The sequence below is a fragment of the Neomonachus schauinslandi genome, chromosome 10 (assembly GCF_002201575.2).
Source record: "Neomonachus schauinslandi chromosome 10, ASM220157v2, whole genome shotgun sequence".
In the NCBI taxonomy this organism is placed as follows: Eukaryota; Metazoa; Chordata; class Mammalia; order Carnivora; family Phocidae; genus Neomonachus; species Neomonachus schauinslandi.
In genome coordinates, this window is record NC_058412.1 from 109,424,655 (window position 1) to 109,448,764 (window position 24,110).

A 24,110-nucleotide genomic window follows, 5' to 3' on the forward strand; every position below is an offset into this window, starting at 1 on the left:
TGAAGAACTCCAAAGACAAAGAGAAGCTCTTATATACAGACAGAGAGGAAAGAGAGTTTACTGACAGAAGAATGACAGTTATGCTGCATTTTTCAACAGCAGCAATGGAAGCATTTTCAAAGTGCTAAGTAAAAAAAATAACTATCAATCTAGAATTATGTTCCCAGGATAGCCACCTTTCAAGAAACAGAGTGATATAAAGACACTGATAGTAAAACAAAAGTGAGCATGCTGTTTACCACCACAGACCTTCACTAAATTAGGAACTTCTAAAAGATGTACTTCAGAAGAAGAGAAAGGGACCCCAGAGGAAGTTGTAAGATGCAAGAAAAAAAAAAAAAGATAAGCAAAAAAACCCCCTGATAAATCTAAAGAAAAAAATTTCATACATAATTAAAAATATTAACAATCTGTGGAATTTTGAAAGAATTAAAATTCTGGACCACATATCTTATAAATAGGGCAGGGGTAATAAAATGGTCTGAGATCAGTGGTGAGCTGGTAAATATTTTACAATCATTTTTGGTGGGGGGGGAAACCCATGATTTATAATGTTTTTGATTTCCATGATTATATATGTTCCCTCTGTGGCTGATTTCAAGCTACCCATGTGATGTCACTGAATATGGAGTTGAAAAGAGATACTAATAATTAGCTCTTGTGAACTGGTATGAGCCAGTTCCAGCACACCACCATCCAAGATTCTAGTATTAGGAAAGAAATTATGACTTTGTTAAGAATATATAGTAAATTTTGAGGGTAGTAACTAAAAGAAAAGAAATTAAGTGAATAAACTTCTAAACCAGTAGAAGGGAAAATGCAATAAGAAACACATACACTACATCACAAAATTCTCAATTTTTTATATAGCAAGAGAGGAAAACAAAGAAACACAGAAGAGGTGGAATAAATAAAAAGCACAAAGTAAGATGGTAGAATATAGTTGAAATAAATAAATAATCTCAATAAAGAAAATGGACTTAATTTGCCAGTTAAAAAACAGACTGGAGGGGCGCCTGGGTGGCTCAGTCGTTAAGCGTCTGCCTTCAGCTCAGGTCATGATCCCAGGGTCCTGGGATCGAGCCCCGCATCGGGCTCCTTGCTCAGCGGGAAGCCTGCTTCTCCCTCTCCTACTCCCCCTGCTTGTGTTCCCTCTCTCACTGTGTCTCTCTCTGTCAAATAAATAAATAAAATCTTTAAAAAAACAAAAAAACAAAAAAACCCAGACTGGATTAAAAAAAAAAATCCAGGAATATGCTGTTAAAAGAGAAATACTTGAAACATAAGGACACATAATGGTTGAAAATAAAGGATGAATAAAAGTGTATGATGCAAGCCATTTGCAATGACGTGGATGGAACTGGAGAGTGTTATGCTGAGCGAAATAAGTCAATCAGAGAAAGACATGTATCATATGACCTCACTGAAATGAGGAATTCTTAATCTCAGGAAACAAACTGAGCGTTGCTGGAGTGGTGGGGGGTGGGAGGGATGGGGTGGCTGGGTGATGGACATTGGGGAGGGTATGTGCTATGGTGAGTGCTGTGAATTGTGCAAGACTGTTGAATCACAGATCTGCACCTCTGAAACAAATAATACATTCTATGTTAAAAAAAAAAAGAAGATAGCAGGAGGGGAAGAATGAAGGGGGAGGAAATCTTAGGGGGAGATGAACCATGAGAGACGATGGACTCTGAAAAACAAACTGAGGGTTCTAGAGGGGAGGGGGGTGGGAGGGTGGGTTAGCCTGGTGATGGGTATTAAAGAGGGCACGTTCTGCATGGAGCACTGGGTGTTATACACAAATAATGAATCATGGAACACTACATCAAAAACTAATAATGTAATGTATGGTGATTAACATAACATAATAAAAAAAAAGTGTATGATGCAAATATAACCAAAAATAAGTTGAGAGCCTGTAAATAATATCAGATAAAACGGACTTTAAAGCAAAATATATATTAGAAATAAAGGACCAATAAATGCTGATAAAAAGTTCAACCCAGAAAAAAGTTATAAGATTTTAAAACTTGTCCACACTCAATAAAATAGTCAATAATATACATATATATTATTAATTACATATTGTATATATTAATCTCCACATGAACTTTTGGCCTATCTTTGTGGGTTCCATCAATTTTTGATATTAATATATATAAATTTTGATATGTATATATAAAAATATTGGTGAAGCCCACAAAGATAAGCTGAAAGTTCATGTGAAGACTATAACCTCATCTCTCAATTTTTAATAGGTCAAGCAGACATAGATAAAGACAGATCCGGACAACACAGTTAACAATCTTGATTTAGGGGTGCCTGGGTGGCTCAGTTAAGCTTCTGCCTTCAGCTCAGGTCATGATCCCAGGGTCCTGGGACTGAGCCCTGCACTGGGGGTCCCTGGTCAGAGGGGAGTGTGCTTCTCCCTCTTGCTCCCCCAAGTCATGCTCATTTTCTCTCTCACTCATTCTCTCTCTCTCAAATGAATAAAATCTTTTAAAAAAATCTTGACTTAATGGACATATATATAAAGTGGTGGACCTATTAGACACACAATTAGGTTAGAAATTAGTAACAAAAATAAATAGAAAACACCACATGTTTGGGAATTAAAAAACACACTTCTACTTCTGCTTCTAACCAAGATAGAGTAACAGAGACCACATTTACCTGTGTCCTGAAAACAAAACAAAAGAAAACAAAACAAACCAGACAAAATGCACAAAACATTTTTCAAGGTAATAGACATCAGACAACAAAAGACAGTGATGTCTAAAAGATGGGAAATAGGGGCGCCTGGGTGGCTCAGTCGGTTAAGCGTCTGCCTTCGGCTCAGGTCATGATCTCAGGGTCCTGGGATCGAGCCCCACATCGGGCTCCCTGCTCAGCGGGAAGCCTGCTTCTCCCTCTCCCACTCCCCATGCTTGTGTTCCCTCTCTCGCTGTGCCTCTGTCAAATAAACAAATAAAATCTTAAAAAAAAATAAATAAAAGATGGGAAATAAATGAGGTGAACATGACAAATGTCTCACTATATTGCTTTAAGAGTTTCCAGACCACAGCACAGGAGGGGGAACTGAGGCAGAGCCTAGTAGACCCCAGAATTGAGGAGATATACTGAGAATCCAGAGACCAAGGTAGCTAGACTTCATAGGATAGAGCCTCATAGAGGAGAGAGGTACATAGAAAGAGAAACCAGAAACTTGTGAAGGGTCCCCCTTGAGTATTTAGTAGAGTACTGATCAGTGTGTTCATATGAAGAAATTACCCAAGGCCAAGGAAAGAACTCCCAAAAGAAATATAGAGAACAGTCCTGGTGCTTGAATAGAGATGGGAATAGTGCCTGTTTCTACTACCTAGACTTGAAAAACTCATAATTCATGGGATAATGGGTAGAGTACTCAAGAAGGTCTTACTTTAGTAGTGGGGAATAATTAGTCCTAGACTGAGTATTGCTGTGGAACCATCTAATAAATCATGGAATCAAGACTCAAAAAGTTCAAACTATTTCCAAGTAACTTAACTGCATCCCAGAACAAAGCTCAAGATTTATAGGAATACAAAAATATCCAACACCCAACAAGGAAAAATTCATAATGTCTGGCATCTAATTACAGAATGCCAGGCATGCCAAGATGCAAAAAAATAAGACACATAATGAGAATAATCAATCAACTGAAACAGAATAGACACAGATGTTAGAAGCTGCAGAAAAAGTCATTAAAAGAGTAATTATAACAGTATTTGTTAAATTCAAAAATTTAAGTAGAAACATGGAAGATATATAAAAAAAGATACAAATCAAACTTGTAGAGATGAAAACTGCAACGTTTAAGATAAAAAAATATATTGTTTGGATTAACAACAGATGAAACAGTGCCGAAGAAAGGATTAGTGAACTTGAGGCATGGCAGTAGAAACTATCCAAAATGAAAAACAAAACAAACAAAACAAAATCCCCTAAAATGAAATGTGAGTGAGCTGCAGGACAACCTCAGCAGTTTAGTATTTGTAATTGGAGTAATTGGTGTTCCCAAAGGAGTGGGGCCATGGGGATGATGCACAGAAAAATACTTGAGAAAATAATGGTAAAAAACTTTCCAAAAAGGGGCGCCTGGGTGGTTCAGTTGGTTAAGCATTTGCTTTCGGCTCAGGTCATGATCCCAGGGTCCTGGGATCAAGCCTCACATCGGGCTCCCTGCTCAGCGGGGACTCTGCTTCTCCCTCTCCCTTTGCCCCTTCCCCCACTCACACTGTCTCTCAAATAAATAAATAAAAATCTTAAAAAAAAAAAAACCTTTCCAAATGTAATGAAAACTGTAACCTCATAGATCCAAAAAGATCAATGAGCTCCAAGCACAGGAAATATGAAGAAAAACTACACCAAGACATACCATAATCAAGTTGTTAAAAATGAATAATAAAGGGGCACCTGGGTGGCTCAGTCGATTGGGCATCCAACTCTTGATTTTGGCTGGGGTCATGATCTCAGGACCGTGGGATTGGGCCCTGTGTCGGGCTCTGAGCTCAGCACAGAGTCTGCTTGTCCATCTCCCTCTGCTCCTCCCCCCACTCTATCTCTAAAGTAAATAAATAAAATCTTGAAAAAAATGAATAATAGAGAGAAAAATCTTAAAAGCAGCCAGAGACAAAAGACATGTTTATGTACAGAAGAACAAAAATAATGATGGTATCAGATTTCTCATCAGAAATGCTAGAGAGAAGACAGTGGAACACCTTAACAACAAAAGTCAATCTAGAATTCCATACCCAGTTAAAATACAAACAAATATTAAAGGATGCCCTTCAGACGTAAGAAAAATGGAAATCTGGGTCTACAGAAAAGAATGAAGAGCAATGGTAGAGAGAGAGATGGTGACGACATGGGCAAATGTATATTTTTCATATTTTAAAAATCTCTTTAACAATAATTGACTGCTTAAACGAAAATATCCATGTATTGTGGATTTTATAACATATAAAAATAGAATTCATGACAATAGCATAATATGCATGAGGTGGTATAACTGGAAGTAGGCTACAATAACCTAAAGGTGTGTACTTTAAGTCCTAAAGCAATCACTAAAATAACAAAATAGTTTTGCTAATAAGCCAACAAAGGAAATAAATGAAATAATAATAAAAAATACTTGAATAATCTAAGAGAATGGAAAAAAAAAAGAAAAGAACAAAGAAGAGAACAGAAAACAAACAGAAAGAAAATATCAAGATAGACTCAAACATAACCGTATCAATAAGTACATTAAATATATAAGTGGTCTAAATTGTTGAATTTGTCAGCATAAAGTTGTTCATAATATTCCCAATCTATTTAATATCTCTAGAATCTATAGTGATGTCACCACTCTCATTTCTTTCTTTTTTTTTTTTTTAAGATTTTATTTATTTATTTGAGAGAGAGAGAATGAGAGACAGCATGAGAGGGAAGAGGGCAGAGGGAGAAGCAGACCCCCTGCCGAGCAGGGAGCCCGATGTGGGACTCGATCCCAGGACTCCAGGATCATGACCTGAGCCGAAGGCAGTCGCTTAACCAACTGAGCCACCCAGGCGCCCCACCACTCTCATTTCTGATATTGGCAAACTGTGTCTTCTCTCTTTTTTTTTTTTCTGATCAGTCTGGCTATAGGTTTAACCATTTTATTGATCTTCTAAAAGAACCAGCTTCTGGTTTCATTGATTTTCTCTATTGTTTATCTGTTTCCTATTTTGATATTTAGTAGTTCTTTTCTTCTGTTTACTTTGGATTTAATTTCATCTCCTTTTTCTGGTTTCCTAGAACAAAAGCTGAGGTCACTGATTTAAGATTTTTTAGCTATGACATCAAAAGCATAGTACATAAAAGAAAAAAATTTATAAAGTGGACTTCATGAAAATTTAAAAACTTGTATTCTTCAAATAACACTGCTAGGAGAATGAAAAGACAAGTCACCGCCTGGGAAAAAATTTTTGTAAAATAGATATCTGACTTGTATCCACAATATATAAAGAACTCCTACAACTCAGTAATAAGAAAACAACACAATAAGAAGGGAGATGATGGTGGAATATTTGAACAGATACTTCTTCAAAGAAAATATATGGATGGCAAATAAGCACATGAAAAGATGTTCATCATCACCAGTCATTAGGATGTATAAATTAAAACCACAATGAGATACCACCACACATCTATTGGAATGACTAAAATTAAAAAGATAGACTATTCTCATGCTGATGGGAATACAGAGGAACTACAACTCTGATACACTGCTGGTGGGAATGTAAAATGGCACAACCACTTTGGATATCAGTTAGGTAATTACTTATAAAGTTAAACATACTTTTACCATAAGATCCAACCATTCCACTCCTAGGATTTTACCCAAGAGAAATGAAAGCATTTGTCCATAAAAGGACTTGTACATAAATGTTTATAAAGCTTTATTTGTAATAGCTATAAATTGGAAACAACCCAAATGTCTATCAAGAGATGATGGCACAAAATAATTTTGCTATATTCATACAATGGAATACCACTCAGGAATAAAAAAGAAATGAGCTATTGATACATGCAACAACATGGATGAAACACACAAAAAAGATTAAGCTGAGTGCAGAAACCTAGACAAAAAAAAAGCACACACTGTATAATTTCATTTATATAAAATTTTACAAAATGCAAACCAATCTATAATGACAGAAAGCAGAGAAATGGTTGCCTGAGGATAGAGGTAAGGGGAGAGAGGGAGAGATTCCAAGGGGGCATGAGGAAACTTTTAGGGATGAAGGATATGTTCACTATTTTAATTGTGGTGATGGTTTCATCAGTATATACATATGTCAAAACTTTTCAATTGTATACTTTATGTGCATACCGATTATACCTCATAAAGTTAATTGAAAAATAAAGAATAAGGAACACACCTCTAACTATCCCATGAATTGAAAAAGAAGTCGTAGCAGAAATTTAACAATCCTTGAAACTGAGTGGTAATAAAAATATGAGATGTGCAAATGTGAGATACAGGAAAAGTAGTATTTTAAGGAAATATGATTGCCTTGGGGCACCTGGGTGGCTCAGTCATTAAGTGTCTGCCTTTGGCTTGGGTCATGATCCCAGGGTCCAGGGATCGAGCCCCATGTCGGGCTCCCTGCTCCGCAGGAAGCCTGCTTCTCCCTCTCCCTCTGCCCCTGCTTGTGTTCCCTCTCTCGCTGTGTCTCTCTCTCTGTCAAATAAATAAATAAAATCTTTGAAAAAAAAAAAAGAAAGAAATATGATAGCCTTAAGTGATCGTATTAGTAAGGAAGAAGGTCAGCGATTAATGAGCTAAGTATCCAACTCAAGAAATCAGGAAAAAACAAAATAAACCCAATGAAAGAAGAAGGGAGAAAACAAAGATAAATGCAGAATTAATGTAATGCATAGCAAACACACATTAGAAAAAGATCAATAAAGCTAAAAGTTAGTTTATATATATATATTTTTTAAGGATTTATTTATTTATTTGAGAGAGAGAGAGAGCATGAGCAGGAAAGGCAGAGGGAGAGGGAGGGAGAATCTCAAGCAGACTCCACGCTGAGTGTGGAGCCCGATGTGGGGCTCCATCTCACAACCCTGAGATCATGACCTGAGCCAAAACCAAGAGTCGGACACTTAACCTACTGTGCCACTCAGGTGCCCCTAGAAATCAGTTTTTAGAAAAGACTAATAAAAGTGACAAATTGCTGGCAAAACTCATCAAGGGGAAAGATATGCGTCAAACAATATCAAGAATGGAAAAAGTTCATAGCTAAAAATACAACAGAGATCAAAAAGATAAGCGAACATCATGAACAACTTTATGGAAACAAATTTGGAAACTTAGGTACAATGTACAAATTCCTTAAAAAATATAACTCACCAAAACAGAGTAAAAAAGAAATAGAAGGCCTGAATTATCTATGACCATTTAAAAAAAAAACGAGTCTCCTTCTCATCCCCACAAACTCAAGGCAAATTATAATGAATTTTCAAGTAACAAATCGTTCCAAACTTACACAAACTCATCCAGCAAATAGTAAAAGAAAGAACTATGCCTCTTTTAATTATTTGAGGCTGGTATATCACTAACTGTCAAAATCATACCTGGACATTATAAGATAATTACAAGCCAATCACTGTTGAACATAAATGCAAAAACTCTAAAAATGTTATTAACAATGCAAATCCTGCAGCATATAGAGAAGATAGTAAACCATTATCTAGTTAGGTTTATATCAGGAGTAATTCAGGATTAGGAAAACCATTAATGAAATTCAGTGCATTAATAATTTGAAGGAGAAAGGCTATCTCATCAATTCAATACATGCAGAGAAAAGCAATATGTGAAATGCAACATCCATTCATGATTTAAGAAATCCCCCAAAACAAAAAATCACTTATCAAACTTTTTTAACCTGATAGAGTATAGCTACCGAATGGCTACAGTTAACCATGTTTTTAATGGTGAAACATTGGAAACATTTTCTTTAAAATAAAAAACAAGACAAGAATGCTATGGCCACTGCTTATATTCAGTGCTGTACTTGAGGTTCTAGTCAGTGCAATAAAATAAGAAAAAAAAGGGGCGCCTGGGTGGCTCAGTCCATTAAGCGTCTGCCTTCAGCTCAGGTCATGATCTCAGGGTCCTGGGATTGAGCCCCACATCAGGCTCCCTGCTCTGTGGGAAGTCCCTCTCCCACTCCCCCTGCTTATGTTCCCTCTCTCGCTGTGTCTCTCTCTGTCAAATAAATAAATAAAATCTTAAAAATAAATAAATAAATAAACAAATAAATAAATAAAATCTTTAAAAAAATAAGGATTGGATAGAAAAAAAACCAGTTATGGTTTGCATAAGATGGCTGTCTATACAGAAAAAGTAAAACAAATATAAAGACAAAGATCCACATGCAAATATCAATTGCATTTCTCTATACTATCAACAAAGAGTTAGAAAATATAACAAGATATAATTTGCAATAGCAACAAGAGATAAATTGTATTAGAAATAAGCTGCCCATACACCTGAAAGCCTCATTCTCTCTTCAAATCTTTCCTCAAACTCCACCTTCAATTTGGCCTACTGTGATCACTCCATTTAAAAATCACATTTCCAAAAAAAAAAAAAAAAAAAAATCACATTTCCCTGACCCCTAAATTCCTGATCAGTTTTATTTTTCTCTAGTTTTTCCACATATCACATTCTAACATACTTAGAATTACTGTTTTTGCCTATCTTCCCTGTGTCTTCTCCCTCCATGAGAACAGATATTTTTGTCTCCTTTGTTTACTCTGGTATTCTTAGAGCCTAGAACAGTGCCTTGCACATAGTAGATGCTCAATAAATGTTTATTGAATGAGTGAATTGAATGAAAAAAAGTAAGTGTGTGTGGCCTTTATTGAGAAAATTACAAAACTTTATTGAAAGGCATTAGGGAAAATATACATAAATAGAGAGATAAACCATATTCATGGATATGATATGCTACCATATTCAGTAGCATAAAGATGTGGATTCTCTTCCAAATTAATGTACAAGTTAATTGTAATATTAATCAAAGCCCTCAAAGATGTGTGTGTGTGTGTGCGCACGTGTAATTCTATAAGTGGACTCTAAAACTTATGTGGAAACACAAAAGACCAAGAAATGCAATACTCTTCTCAAGAACAAGGGAGGGCAGGAGGCTTGCCCTACACACTTGTTTATATCATAATTATAAAGCTATAGTGATTAAAACAATGTGATGTTAGCACAGGGATTATCAAATAAATCAAAGGAACATAATAAATAGTCTAGAACCAGACCCACAAATAGAAGGAAACCTGATTTAGGACACAGATGGTACCGCAGTTCAGTAGGAAAGGATGAGTTACTTAATAAATGATACTAGAATAATTAGTGATTCATAAGTAAAAACAATTACATTGATTCCTTAATTCATACCATGCCCCCAAATTAGTTCCACATGGGTTATAAACCTAAATGTAAAATGAGAAACTATAAAACCTTTAGAAGAAAATATAGAAGAATATGTTTATGAATCAGCATAGGGAAAAATTTCTTAAATAAAACACGGAGTGAAAACCATGAGGAAAATACTGGCAAGTTCAACTACATTGTGATACCTGAAATATACTTTCCTGACAAAGGATCAGTATCTAGGACTTATGAAGATCCATTTAAATCAGTATAAAAACTCCAAACAATTCAAAAAGAAAAATGGGCAAAAGACTAGCATATACTTAATAGGAGAAGTAATGCAAATAATAATAAACAGATAAAAAGATGCTCAACTTCATTTGTAATCAAGAAAATGCAAATTAAGGCCTCCACAAAATTCCCTGTGTGGCCACTAAACTGGCCAACATTAAGAAGTTCGACCTTAGTAAGGGTTGGTGAGGAGGTGGCGGGGAGCGTGGCTCAGGACAACCCAACCATCTTGGAAAATGGTTTGACATTGACTCCTAACGTTAATCATGTGCACACCCTATCACCTGGCCATTCCAGTGTTAGGCTTACATCCTAAACACACTCTTGCACCTGTTCAAATTAGAAGAGACAGACAAGAATGTTCAGGGCAGTTTTGCTTATAATAGCAAAAACAAAGTATGACCAACTATAAATACAGAACATAGAAAAATCTTAAAAATATAATGCTGAATTTAAAAAGAACACTTTAGAAGACTACTACAACACGATATCCTTTTTATAAAGTTAAAAACAAGCACAACTAGACATAGTGTTTACTGTATGTGGTAAATTATTTTTCAGAGAGTTGTGTGTGAACACACAACTCAATTTACTTGTTACTTTTAGGAGAGGGGTAGGCAGTGGGATGAGATGGTGAAGGAACATAGAGGTGGCTTCAATAATATTTTTAATGTTCTAATTTTAAGTTTGTTGGTCAGGTCACAGGTGTACATTAATTATTATGCTTCATAAGTTCTATTTTGTTATATTTTTCTTTTGTATGTATGATATGAGATACAATAACTTACATTTTTTTCCAAATGGACCAAATATTTAAATGTAAACAATGAAACCATAAAAGGACCAGAAGAAACCACAGGATAAATTTTTAAAAATAATTTTGGTGTGAGAAAGGCCTTTCCAAATATGACAAAAATCCAGTGTACTTAAAAGATTGAGGGGTTGGGCAAGTTTCACCCTAAGAAAAGTTACAAGATAACAACCAACTAAATCTGTGCGACTCATGCAAAGGGCTAATTTCCTTAATATATACTCCTACAAATCAATAACAAAAGTCAATCTTTCATAGGAAAAGAAGCAAAGGAAATGAAGAGATAGTTCCCAGAAAAGGAAATACAGAGAGTTTAGATACCTGAAAGCTGTGCTCAACCTCAGAGTAAGAGAGATGAGATTCACCAGGATACCACAGTTCACTTTGATGATGGAGAAAGACAAAAAATGGTATGGTGGCCACTGCCTGTTGCAATCATTTCTCAATCCCAAGATCGCTTGCCTTCACTCCTTGAAGATTTTCCTGCAGGATCACTATATGTACTCTTGAACAATGATCCTGTCATAATTCTTTGTGATATCAGTATCAACATAGATAGAGAATTCTTCCAAAACATTCTCCTCTGCATTCCTCAAGCATCTCTCCTTCAATGACCTTGTCTCTACCTTTCCTTGGCCACATCTTACTGATAAATGCAATCTCCCTGAATAATCCTGCCTACAGACCAACCATGGTCTAACCATCTTCTAAACTCCAGCTCAACCCCTTTCTGGTACCTCAACTCCAGTAATTGTCTGGCCCCATTAGAACCTACATTCCATTCATCCTGCCTTCTCTTCACCTTCCCATATTCCTCTCCGTAGCCCTTAAATTTCTTGTTGCATTTTCGTGAACACCCTTTGCATATGCTTTTCACTCTCTTGCCCTCTTGTGTTTCCTGTACTCACCTGGCAAACCCTTACCTCTGCATATACGCGGCCACTCACCTGTCCTGCACCTGCACTCTCCTGCAGCTCAGCATGGCTGGAGAAATTTCTCACTTTAAATTTATGACCCCAAACCTCAGGCAGGCCCTTAGTGCTGCTTGGCAATCACACGACATTTCCATGGTCCACTTACTCTCCTGGACGCCTGTTTTATGCCCTAGTGTCTCCTTCCCTATCCTCATGCTCAACTGTTGACCTGGCTTCCCATTTCACCGAGAAAACAAAGCAATCGAGAAAGAACATCTGCGGGCTCCCACATTGTATGTCCCTTTTGCCCCCTTCCGGGCCTAGGCTCTCTGACTTCCTTGCTCTGGCCATGGCTAGCTGTCTATGCTCCCAGCTAAACCATGCCCTTCACTGGCTACAGGACATGGCTCCAGCAATTTTCCCCTCTATCTCCTGCATCATCATTTCCCCTTTTCCTACTGGGTTTTCTCATCAGCATCTGAAGAAGCTGTATTTTTTTCTCTGGGCCTTACACTGTGCTCCTGCCACCACCTCACTTCTCTGATCCCTTTAGAGCAAAACTCCTAGAGTTCCTCTGTTCATTGCCTCCGGTCTCTCTTCTGTTCTCAGACACCTCTCCCACCAGACTTCTGTCCCTCCACTCTACTGAAATAGCTGTTGCTGAGGTCACCGATGTCCCCCTCATTGCTAAATGTAAGGGTCAATTCTTGGTCTTTTTATCATCTCCACAAGCGCCATTTGATGCAGTTGACTGTTGCCTCCTTTTTGGAATAGTTTTTTTTTTTTTTTTAAGATGTTATTTATTTATTTAACACAGAGAGAGAGGGAGAGAGCAAGCACAAGCAGGGGTAGCAGCAGGCAGGGGAGAAGCAGGCTTCCTGCTGAGCAAGGAGCCTGACGCGGGACTCGATCCCAGGACCCTGGGATCATGACATGAGCTGAAGGCAGATGCTTAACCGATTGAGCCACCCAGGTGCCCCAACCTTTTTGGAATAGTTTCTTATCTGGACTTCTAGAACACTCCAATCCTCTGATTTCCCTTTTACCTCCTTGGCTGTTCCTTGTCATTCTCTTTCACTGGCTCCACATCTCCATGGCCTCTAAACACTGGACACCCCAAGATTCAATTCCTGGACCTCTTCTGTTTTCTTTCAGCCTTCATTCCCTCGATGATTTCATTCATTCAGATTTAGATCCACAGCCTGGACCTTTCCCTTGAGATCTGTATTCATGTTTTCAGCTGCTTTTCATCACCCCCATGGATGTTTGGTAAGCATCTTAACACCAAACTCCTGATCTTCCTCCTCCCAAACCTGCTTGTCCTGAAATCTCTTCCTCCTCAGTAAATAGGAACTCTGTCTTTCTAGGTTGATCAGGTTAGACATCTGGGATACGTCTTTGACTCCCCCCCACTCTCTGTCACTTGGTCTCTCTTTCCATAACAAATCTCGTTAGTTCTGTCCATGAAATATGTCCAACCACTTCCTGCCACCACCTCCTAACACTCCCTCTATAAGAGCCTCCACCTTCTCTCACCTGGATAACTGTACTGCCTTCCTAACTCATCTCCATGCTTCCACCCTTACCTCCTACAGGTCATCGGCAACACACGAGCTAGAGTGATCTTGCTAAAATATAAATCAGGTCATCTCATTCTTCTCAAACACCTCCCTGCTGCCCCTCGCTTCCATGCCATTCAGAATAAAAGCCAAAGTCCTTATAATGGTCTATATGCAACTTACAAGGCCCTGTCTGCATGGGCTTGCCTTCATCTTACCCCACCGTTGGTTCCCTGACACCATCTCCTCCCACTGTCCCCCTCGCTCCAGTCCCCTGTGCTTTCTTGCTGTTCCTTAAACACATCAGGTCTGCTCCTGCCAAGAATATTCTTCCCCTGGGTTCAAACATGGCTCACCCCCTTCCTCCTTCAGGTCTTGGCTCAAGTGTCATCTTTTTAGGGAGGCTTTCCTTCAACACTCTAAAAGTGCAATCCCCCCTTCCTCAACACTCTCTACTCTTTCCTGATGCTTGCTTTTTCTCCTCAGCTGTTACCACCATCTAACACAATCTACGTTTCATTCGTTCCATTCACGTCCATCTCCCCTACTAGATCGTAAGCCCATAAACACAAGCCTTTTGTCTGTTTTGGTCACTGCTTAATCCACAGAATATAGAAGAGACCCTGGCACAGAGTGAACATTAAAAAAAATTTTTTTTGTTGAATGAATAAACAACGTCTTTAATTGGCCAGAGTGTGGGCAACAGGCATTCTCAAAACTGCTGGTACGAATACCAATTGGTGTAATCTCCGCAGAGGGCAAACTGACAATAACTATTAAAATTATAAGCGCACACCTCCTCCACCCAGCAATTCTGCTTCTGTAATACCCTTCCTATGTGTGCACCTATGTGCAAAGTGACACGGGGACAAAGTAAGTCACTGCAGTGTATTTTATCTCCGAAAAGGAACGAAAGAGGCCAAAATGTCCAGCAATGGCAGACTACTGAATGAAATTAGAGTTTATCCATTTGTGTCCTGATACAACCTCCCAGATACACACGTTTCTTAGGAAAAAGGAAAGGTGCTTGCAAAGTACATTTCGTATGCCATCATTTTTAGAAACACAAAAGGAAATGTACAAAAAGAATATGTATCTATATTTTCTTGTCTACGGGCAGACAATGTCAAGAAAGATGCCCAAGAAACTGCTAACAAAGGTTGCTTATCTGGAGGGCAATGGATGGGTGAGATGCTGAGGTGGCAGCCTTCTTGCTATAAACTCTTCTAAACTTGAATTTTTGCTCCTGTGAATGTGTTCTCTATTAAAAGAAGAATAGGGCACCTGGGTGGCTCAGTTGGTTAAGCGACTGCCTTCGGCTCAGGTCATGATCCTGGAGTCCCGGGATCGAGTCCCGCATCGGGCTCCCTGCTCGGTGGGGGGTCTGCTTCTCCCTCTGCCCTCTTCCCTCTCGTGCTCTCTGTCTCTCATTCTCTCTCAAATAAATAAATAAAATCTTTAAAAAAAAAAGAAAAAAAAAGGAGAATAAAGCAGGGTTTATGTTCCAATATGGAGCGATCTCTAAGATATATTGTTAGAAATTTTTTTTTAAAGATTTATTTATTTATTTATTTATTTGAGAGAGAGAGAATGAGAGACAGAGAGCACGAGAGGGAAGAGGGCAGAGGGAGAAGCAGACTCCCTGCCGAGCAGGGAGCCCGATGGGGGACTCGATCCCGGGACTCCAGGATCATGACCTGAGCCGAAGGCAGTCGCTTAACCAACTGAGCCACCCAGGCGCCCTATTGTTAGAAATTTTTAAAAAGCTACGGTATAAAAGTCTGCTGTACGTAGGGGTGGGGGTGCTCTATTGTACCTTTTGAATTTTGTACCTTACATATGCATTTGCTCTTCAAAAAGAAATAAAATAACTTTAAAAAATCACGGTGGGAGAATGCATTTTTACATGCATCACCTTGACAGTCCTGCGACTGAAACCTGCCAAGTATGTCCCCACTTTTCAAATGAAGGAAACGAAGTTCCGAGAAGTCAAGTCAAGCAGCGCAGAGGGGGAAGTGGAGCGGGGACTACAACGCGGCCTTCCTTCCCTGCGTTTCCCATACCAGCCCCTCCGGCCTCCCAGCGGCTCTCTGGGCTGGGGTTCACTTCCTCCCCACCCCGCCCCCACGCCCTGCCCTGGGTTGCAGAACGCAGAACTCGGAAGCCCAGCCCCCAGAAGTCTGCCACCAGGGGCTTCACGCAGAGGCAAGGGGGGGGGGGGGCAGCTCCCTGGTGTCTGGCAGTTTTCTCTGCTTCCAGCCACCAATGGGGGGTGGGTGTGCCCACCCTCCCTGCCCCCCCACTCTGCGGTCAGCGCGCTGTGGCCTCCCAGGGCCTCCTCCCCAGCCCGTACCTGTCAATAATGACCGGGTCAGAGGGCGTCTCATTCCGGTTGCCACAGCTCTTCCGGTCACAGCACCGGCTGGGGGAAGAGGAGAGAGGGAAGGAGGAAGGGAACGAAGGAGAAGGGGTGTGTGTGCGTGTGTGTGTGTGTGTGTGTGCACGCGCGCGCACGCAAGCGTGCACACATGCGTCCCGTTGAGGATGCTGTGTCCTGTCTCTGAGTATGGAATCCCTGACGGGAGGACTCACTCCCAGGAGCCTGGGGGAGAAGGGTCCTTCGCAGGGATCTGGAGAGCCCAGTCCTGAATGTAAGGTGGGCCAGGAAACCCTTGTCCCAAAGGCATGCTGCTCCTGGAGGATTCAGGAAAGGCAGGCTGCAGGCCACCTCTGGGGTCTCTCTCTCATACAGCAAAGAGCTCGGAGTGTAAGCATGCAGCTCAGGAATTATCAGAAAGTGAAGCCCTATGTAACCGGCACCCAGACCAAGAAAGACCACATGATCAGCGCCCCAGAAGCCTCCTCACGCCCCTGCCTTGTCACTACTCTTTCCAAAGGCAGCCAGTGTCCCGACCCGATTTTTGAACAGCCTTTTCTTTTCCATGCAGGAGGAACTGCTTCTCAGGACCCTGTAGGATGGGCATCTCCTGGGGAGACCGTCCCTAGAAAAGCCAAGCTCTGGGGTAACAGGGACCAGGAGCCAAGAGCTGAGTCTGCCCCACACCCCCTCCCCTAGAGAGCACCCTGAGGCTCACCCAGGAGGCAGCAAAGTTTCCTCTCTCTAGCTTCTGAGCTAATCCGAGAGGCCCAGCCCTGCCCCCACTCCTCAGCAAGCCTCCCCTGAGCTTTATTAGTTAAGCTTTCCAGTGGTGGCAGGAGGCCTCTCTTACAAAAACACTTGGAGAAGCCACATAAACAGGCCAGGCTAATGGGGCCTCAAGGACCCTGTCTTCAGCCAGCACTGTGCTCAAGGGCCTCCTTAACCCCTCCTTGCCTCCCCCAACCAGGCTTCCCCAGGGAGCTGCGAGGAGGGGGGTGGCAGCAGTGGTCAGGGGTAGGGCCCAGTGGGGACCAAGGGGCAAAGGTGCAAATGTCCCAAACCTCACCTGCACATGATTTCATGGGTGAGTAGCACTCGGCACATTTCAGGGTTCTTGTCCTGCCCCTCATAGATGATGGCCTGGGGGGAGAGGAGGATGCACAGGCTCAAGGGGAAGGAGGCTGCTCTCAAGTCCAAGTGTAGGGGAGAGATGGGCCCTGCCCCAGGAAAGATCATGCCCTCCAGCTTGCTCTGGGGCACCAAGAAGGCAAAACAGGAGCTGGGACCTGGGCTCCCCAAACCAGGACCCCCACCGGGGGCTGTGGTCAGCAAGAGTGGCATGAGGTAGGTCTATAGATTCTGTTTGTCCACAAGCAGCTTTTTCCAGAGACAGCTCTGGGGCCGGGGAGGTCCCCAGGCCACAAGGTCAGGCTGTTGGTGGGGTAGACACACTCCTATCTCCACTGTTCCCATGTCCCTAGGGGACCTCGCCTCCTGCTCACAAGCACTGTCCCTCTGGGCTCTCCCCCAGTCTCTCTCCCCATCTCAGGCCAGCGTGTCCCCCTTGTGCTGCTGGATCAGCCTCCCCACCAGTCCCCCTGCCTCCACTCTGCCCTGCAGCGGGGAGTGAGCTTCCTAAACTGCAGCTCTGGCTGCCCACTTTATGATCCCCTGTGCCTCCAGGCCATCACCTTATTGGTGGGGTCCCCCCCCCCTCTCTGGACCTCCTCCAACCCCTTCCACACTTGTCCCCACACAGTCCCACTGGCCACTCCCTGGTCTGCCTCCCACACCACAGTGACCACAGGCTTTCTAGAAACAAACCATTTCTCCCTCTGCCCTGGGATTGGGTGGAGGCTGCTGGAAGACTGTGGGAAAGCCGTCTCCACCTTGCATTCCAGGCCACTGATGGGCCTGTTTGTGACTCAGCCCGGCTCCTTACCAGCACGCACAACTTCTCTGAAAAGCCCTGAGATTTGCGGCCCTGCCTCGGGCAGGATCCATCAGGATTTACTCAGGTTTCGATTTCCCCAAGCTCCTGATGCTGGCCTCTGAGCCTCCTGTGACCTTCCAGATCAGCAAAGCGCTAAGGATCTGCAGTAGAAGCTCTGGGACCCCACCCAGTCCCCTTTACTGGACCAGGGCACCCATCCCCCAGCTGTGGTTAGTGGAGGCTGCTAAGGCTTTCTCTTGAGAATTGCTCTCAGCAGATAGGAGCTGCCTAGCTTGGAAATGTCTGGAAGGGAGTGGCCCCCAGCTAACGACTGACTGATACAGGGTACAGAATCCTGGCCTCCTTGCCTCAACGGGGCACGACTCTGGTGCCATTCCTTCTCTAGAGCTCCCTGGGGATCAGGGTGAGGCTAGACTCCCGCTGGGACCACATCCTTGCTGAGCCCTGCTCAGCCTTCTCTGTCCTGCTTGCCTCCCTCCCCTTCTCCTGAGAGCTTCACCCCTGCTTCCCAATAAAGCACATGCACCTGAACGCCCATCTAGGCTGGACTTCTAGGGGATGCAGCCTAAGACAGGGCATTTGCACAAATATTGTCTTTTTCTAGATTGGAGGGCAAGGCCACACATCCTTCTGCCATAGGAGCTGGACCAGTGGGGATGGGGGGATGAGGATGCTCACTCAGATGGGGTCCAAGGGGAGGGCAAGATGGGCCTGAGCATCCCCTGGGTGGGCTCACCTGCTTGGACATGGAGTCAATGAGGCGCACATAGAGGTCCTGCTCCGTCCGAAGTCCTAAAGGTGGGGAGGTGGAGAGGGCTTGCTGTGGCCTCTAATGACTGAACCACACTCCGCACCCTTCCCACCTGGAGCCGGGCCCTCCTCAGCCCCGAGGAATGGGCCACTATGTGTCACACAAGGTGCGGGGAACCTAGACCTCCTCTGGGCCCTGGCGGGAAGGGGCGGCAGGCCTCACTCACCATTGTTATACACCAGCCGGAGGCGGTAGTGGACCCCGTTGTTGGTCTTTTCAGCTCCAGGTTCCTGCATGGGGAGGACGCTCAGTGTCCCCACGGCTCCACCGACCTCCCCTCAGCCTCCCTGCCTAATCCCAGGCTTCCTCCCTCCCTTCGATCCCTCCCACCCGCTTCTCCCCCCCTCCACCGGCTGTCCATCCGTCCGCCCCGTGGGAGGGGGTTCCCGGAAGCCCCCCTCCTCCCCCCACCCATGCTCTGGCCCCGTGAGCCCACGAGCCTCTCACTCGGTCCTTTTCCACGAAATCGATGAAGGCCGTGCGCTCCACCTCCACGGGCTGCCCCTGCCGGTCATACATGGCCAGCACGAAGTGGAAGAAGTTGGATTTCCTGAGGTTGGAGGGGGGCTGCTTCTCAAAATGTGCGCGCGCCAGGCCCACGCCGCTGCGAGGAGGAAAGGGGCTGGCAAACCACCGGACGGCGCCCTCCCTCTCCGGGGAGAAAGGCCCCCGGGCCTCCGACCAGGTGGGGGGCGGGGCTGGTCAGGGCGCGGTGCTGATGCGGCAAGAGTCTGGGCCACAGATCAGATGGGATGGGCCCCTTCCACCCTTGCCAGGGATCTCGGTTCCAGACGCGGCTCCCCGGACTGACGTCACCCTAGCCTGCTCCCCTGGGAACAAGGGGCACAGCAGGCAGCAACTGGGGCACCCCTGCCAGGCCCCCCCCCCAGGCTTCTCCCTGGGCCCCACATTTTGAAAGGCTGATCTCTAAAACCAAAGGTACGAACAGCCCGTCTAACTGACCAGAGGCTCCTGTGACTGCCCTTTAGAGCATCAGGGGGCAGCTAGGAGGTTGTGGAACAACTAACCCAGGGTACCCCAGCCCACGACCGCGTTCGTGAACGTGTGGCATCGTCTGGGAGATGGTGGTGATGTCCCTCAGTCTCTCGGAGACATTAAACTGGCTCCGGGCCACTAGTCTGCCCAGCCCGGACCCTGGGCCTGAGGCAGAGGGTGCACCCCCAGGTGTACAGGGACCGGCCTTCACACAGTGGGAAAGATATACACTGGCTCCCTTGGGCAGAAGGACCTTCTGGTTTAGCCTCACCAAGGGCTGTCTCCTAGCTCATCAGAAATGACTCGTAGGGCGCCTGGGTGGCTCAGTAGGTTAAGAGTCTGCCTTCGGCTCAGGTCATGATCCCGGGATCCTGGGATCGAGCCCCGCATCGGGCTCCCTGCTCAGCAGAGAATCTGTTTCTCCCTCTACCCTTTCCCCCTCTTTGTGATTTCTCTCTCTCATGTTCTGTCTCAAATAAATAAATACAATCTTAACAAAAAAAAAAAAAAAGAAGAAGAAGAAGAAGAAGAAAAGAAATGACTCCTAGAAGGGGCGCCCCGCTGGCTCAGTCAGTGGAGCATGCGAATCTTGATCTCAGGGTTGTGGGTTCGAGCCCCACCATGGGTATAGAGATTACTTAAAAATAAAATCTTAAAAAAAAAAAAGAAAAGAAAAAGAAATGATTCCTAGAAGCAAGGCCCTGGCAAGAGCAGGAGGAGAAAAACAAAGGCCCGATTCACCAAGTATTTCCTCAGCCCCAGCGATATACCAAGCCCCAGACACACGGCACTGAGTGGGGCCAGAATTAAATGCCTGGAAAGGAAGAACTAGATATAGAGGGCTATAACACAAGACAAAGTGGTGGTTGCCCCCCCAAAAGATGTTACATACAACAACAAAAAAAACACAACCAAACCAAACCAAAACAAAAAAAACCAATGTATAGAAGCAAAGGAAGAAAAAAATGAATTCTTTCTGTGAGAGATGAGGGGAAGCTTTCATGGAGATAGTGGCTTTTCCCCTGGTTCTTGAGGAATGAGTAGGAGCTCAACAGTTGCAGCAGGCAAAGTGGCAGAACAAACAGCATAAGAAATGGCTGTGGGTGTGAAGGTTGGTGTCGCTGGACCACAGATTTTAGAAAGTTAAGTGAAGAGAAGAAAAAGTTGCATTAGAAGTGCCAAGTCTGGAGAGACACAAAAACCAGGCCACGAGTTCAGACGGTCTCCTCTGGGCCAAGGTCTTGAAAAGAGTGTTCCTTAGGTCTCTCATGGCCTCAGATCCTCCCTCTACAAAAGACAGCTATGGCCACCATTGCTGGGAAATGAGGCTTCACGGTGTGCACAAGTGTATGTAGGGGGCCCTGGGACGCCCTCCAGGAATAGACTCTGCTTGGCTCAGGCTGGTGCTCCCCATGTGTGGTAGCCAAGATGGTGCCCCATGATCCCCACTTCCTGGTATCTATGCTGTTGTGTAGTCCCCTCCCAGACTGTATCAGGGTTGGTCTGTGTGGCCAGTAGAATATGGAACAAGTGACAGCATATGATTTCCAAGGTTAGGCTATAAAAGACATGGTGGCTTCAGCCTTGTTCTGTTGGATCAGCCACCAGGGCAAAGCTGGCTGCCATGTGGTGAGGACACCCGAGCAGCCCTGTGGAGGGTCTACATGGAGAAGAACCAAGGTCTCCTGACCACAGCCAGCACTTAAGCTTGTCAGCTGTGTGAATGAGCCACCTTGGAAGAAGACCCACCAGCTCCAGCGAAGCCTTCAGATGACTGCAGCCTCAGGAGAAGCCCGAGCTGCTCCCTCACTCCTGACTCCCGAGAAACTGTGTGAGGTAATGGGTGTTTGTTGTTTGACACTGCTGAGTTTTGAGCTAATTTTTTTTTTGCACCAATTCTGCTGAGGGCTATGGCTTGAGAAATACAATGAAAGGCCACCAGAAGGTTCTGAAGCCAGGCAGGGCTTAGAAGATGCTGCCCGTGGGGAGGGCGCAGTGAGGTGGGAAAGCGAGAAGCGGCCGCAGGGATGAGGAGAGGAGAGGATGAGGATGGTAGTGCTGCCTTGAACCATTCAGACCAGAGTCCCATCATGGACGCGTCACTGCCACTGTGGAAACATCTGCCATATTCATCACTCCTTAATGTTGTTCATATAATTTTAAATCAACTTACTCTTACTCTGCTTCATGCAAAACCATAATATCTGGGATATCCTGGCTTGAGGAGCTTGGGTTTTTACTCGTACATATTACAGTAAATACATAAACTTTAATTTTTTTTTTATTTTTAGATTTTATTTATTTGAGAGAGACAGAGATAGTGAGATAGAGAGCACAAGTGGGGAGGAGAGGGAGAAGCAGGCTCCCCACAGAGCAGGGAGCCCGATGCGGGACTCGATCCCAGGACCCTGGGATCATGACCTGAGCCGAAGGCAGACGCTTAACCGACTGAGCCACCCAGGCGCCCAATACATAAACTTTAAAAGGACAATTGTCCCACCTCCTTAAGCCTGCTTGGGAGCCTCACTGGTCCTTGTGAAATGCTGATTTCAGGGGCAGAAGTGATGGGTCTTGCTGGTTTCTGATCAAGAGGAGTTGGGAGGGGACCACCGACACCTTCTCTTCCTCACCAAAGGTCCTTTCTACACGTGTCCCTTCCTCCACGGACGTCCCTCTCCCTCGAGCTTCCCACCTCCTCTGCCCTCTCCTCCCCTCCCTCTCAGGCGACAAAGTCCTTTCAAGTCCCGGCCTTGACCCTCCAGCGTCCCATTTGCCAAGAGGCAGGGAAGCCCGAAGAGCTTTGATCACAGCAGGTCCCTGATTACTGCTGATGAATATGCTAATGAGGCAGCAACCCTGACTCCTCCTTCTGGCCCCAGGACCAGTTTAGGGGGAAGCGAAGCTCCCTGGGTCAGGTTCCAGGACCACCTGAGGGGAGAAAAGGCGGAAGGGGGTGGGCTGGTGGAGCCCTCCCAGATCACTATGCCCTTTATTCTGTCAGCTTGACCAGGAGAGGTGCCTGGAAGGCTCTCACGCAGCAGGGCTGGAGGGTACAGAAAACGGGGCCTTCACAGAGGAGGGGTGGATGCTGAGCAATAACCTAATCCCCTACACCGCTCAATACACCCTTTCTTCACAGACACCCCTCCACTTCCAGGCCAAGAGTAAATCAGCAATGCTGGCATGAGTTCTCTCTCTCATCCATCCCTCTTGGCAAATATCAGTCAGTCCTGGGTCCTGGCTGCATGTCAGCTCCTGCCAGGCTTCTAAGGACCAGACCTGGGAAGTCTGGCCCAAGTCCCAAGCCAAACTCCCTTCACGGGGCTGCCCTCCATACAAGAGGGGATTCCTGGGGAGAGAGGTCAGGAAACCTAGGGAGAGGAAAGAGGGCAGGTATCCCTGCCCAACCCCCTTCCCACAGCCTGGGGCCTATGGACCAGTATCCAGTGCCGCCAGCTGGGGGATGGGTGGGGGCCTCACTGCCTCACATGCTTATGCCCAACCCCAAAGTGGGGGAAGGCTCAGGTCTACTTCTCCTGAGGCAGCCCAGCATCATCCTCCCTTCCCCACCTTGCTGAGTGGGTCTGAGGCACCCTCCTCCTGGGCTCACACCCATCCAGGCAAAACAATGGGACAGGTGGCTAGTTTACGGCTCCTGGACAGGATTACTATCAAAATCAAGGACAGAACAATATGAGTATTATAGGCCCAGCCCCTGCCCCGCAGATCAGGAGAGGACTGCAGAGTGGGCAAGACCACTGTTGGGCATACCCAGGGCTGCTCCTGGTCTGTGAATGTCTCCAGTTTACCCTGTTCATACCCCTGCTGGACATGTGAGAGGCTCAAGGTGAAACAGAAAAAGTTTTGCTTTAGAAAGGCGTTCTCGTATTTCCTATGAGCAAGAGACAGACAATGACAGAAGGATCAGTACATCAGCAAGAACGTGGGGTAGCTCTGGACTATCCCTTCCTTCTCCTAGGTCCCCCCGTGTACCTCTACCCACAACGTGCAGCAAGTGACCAATCCACATGCCTAAATGGAAGTGCGAGCCCCAAAGGGAGAGGGTTGGGGAGGGGAGAGACTTTAGCTCTTCCCTCCCTAGGAAGAGCTGATGCTCTTGTAACGAGAAAACAAACCAAGATTAAAGAATAGAAAGAAAGAAAAAGAGATCCGCTCAAACAACTCAGAAAATGGACACAGGGGATGCAGAGAGGTCGGAGAACCCCTGCTGGGTGCAGATGTGTGGGGGGTGGGGGGTGGGGCCACTGTAGGCTCTCATACTAGCTTAGGGACAGACAGATGTGGATGAAGGCCAGTGTCTCCGATTCTGCGGTCTTCCACTGGGGTGTGGGGGAGAAATTGCAAGGATGTCTACTGATATGAATCCCTTATCGAAAAGAAAAAAAGGGAAGCAGGAGTTGAGTCCCTGAAGTCTGGAGAGGCAAGGATTC

At 44.6% G+C, this 24,110-nt stretch overlaps 1 protein-coding gene across 1 annotated transcript in view; it reads right to left on the minus strand.

Moving 5' to 3' along the window:
- Positions 1-24,110, minus strand: part of EBF4 (EBF family member 4) — a 57,513-nt gene that overhangs the window by 27,403 nt on the left and 6,000 nt on the right. The window contains exons 2-6 of the mRNA XM_021689088.1: positions 19,111-19,267; positions 18,830-18,893; positions 18,589-18,644; positions 16,965-17,038; positions 15,872-15,940 (exon numbers count right to left, since the gene is read on the minus strand). Coding sequence (XP_021544763.1) covers positions 15,872-15,940; positions 16,965-17,038; positions 18,589-18,644; positions 18,830-18,893; positions 19,111-19,267 — 420 coding nt within the window. The remainder of the gene's footprint in view (positions 1-15,871; positions 15,941-16,964; positions 17,039-18,588; positions 18,645-18,829; positions 18,894-19,110; positions 19,268-24,110) is intronic.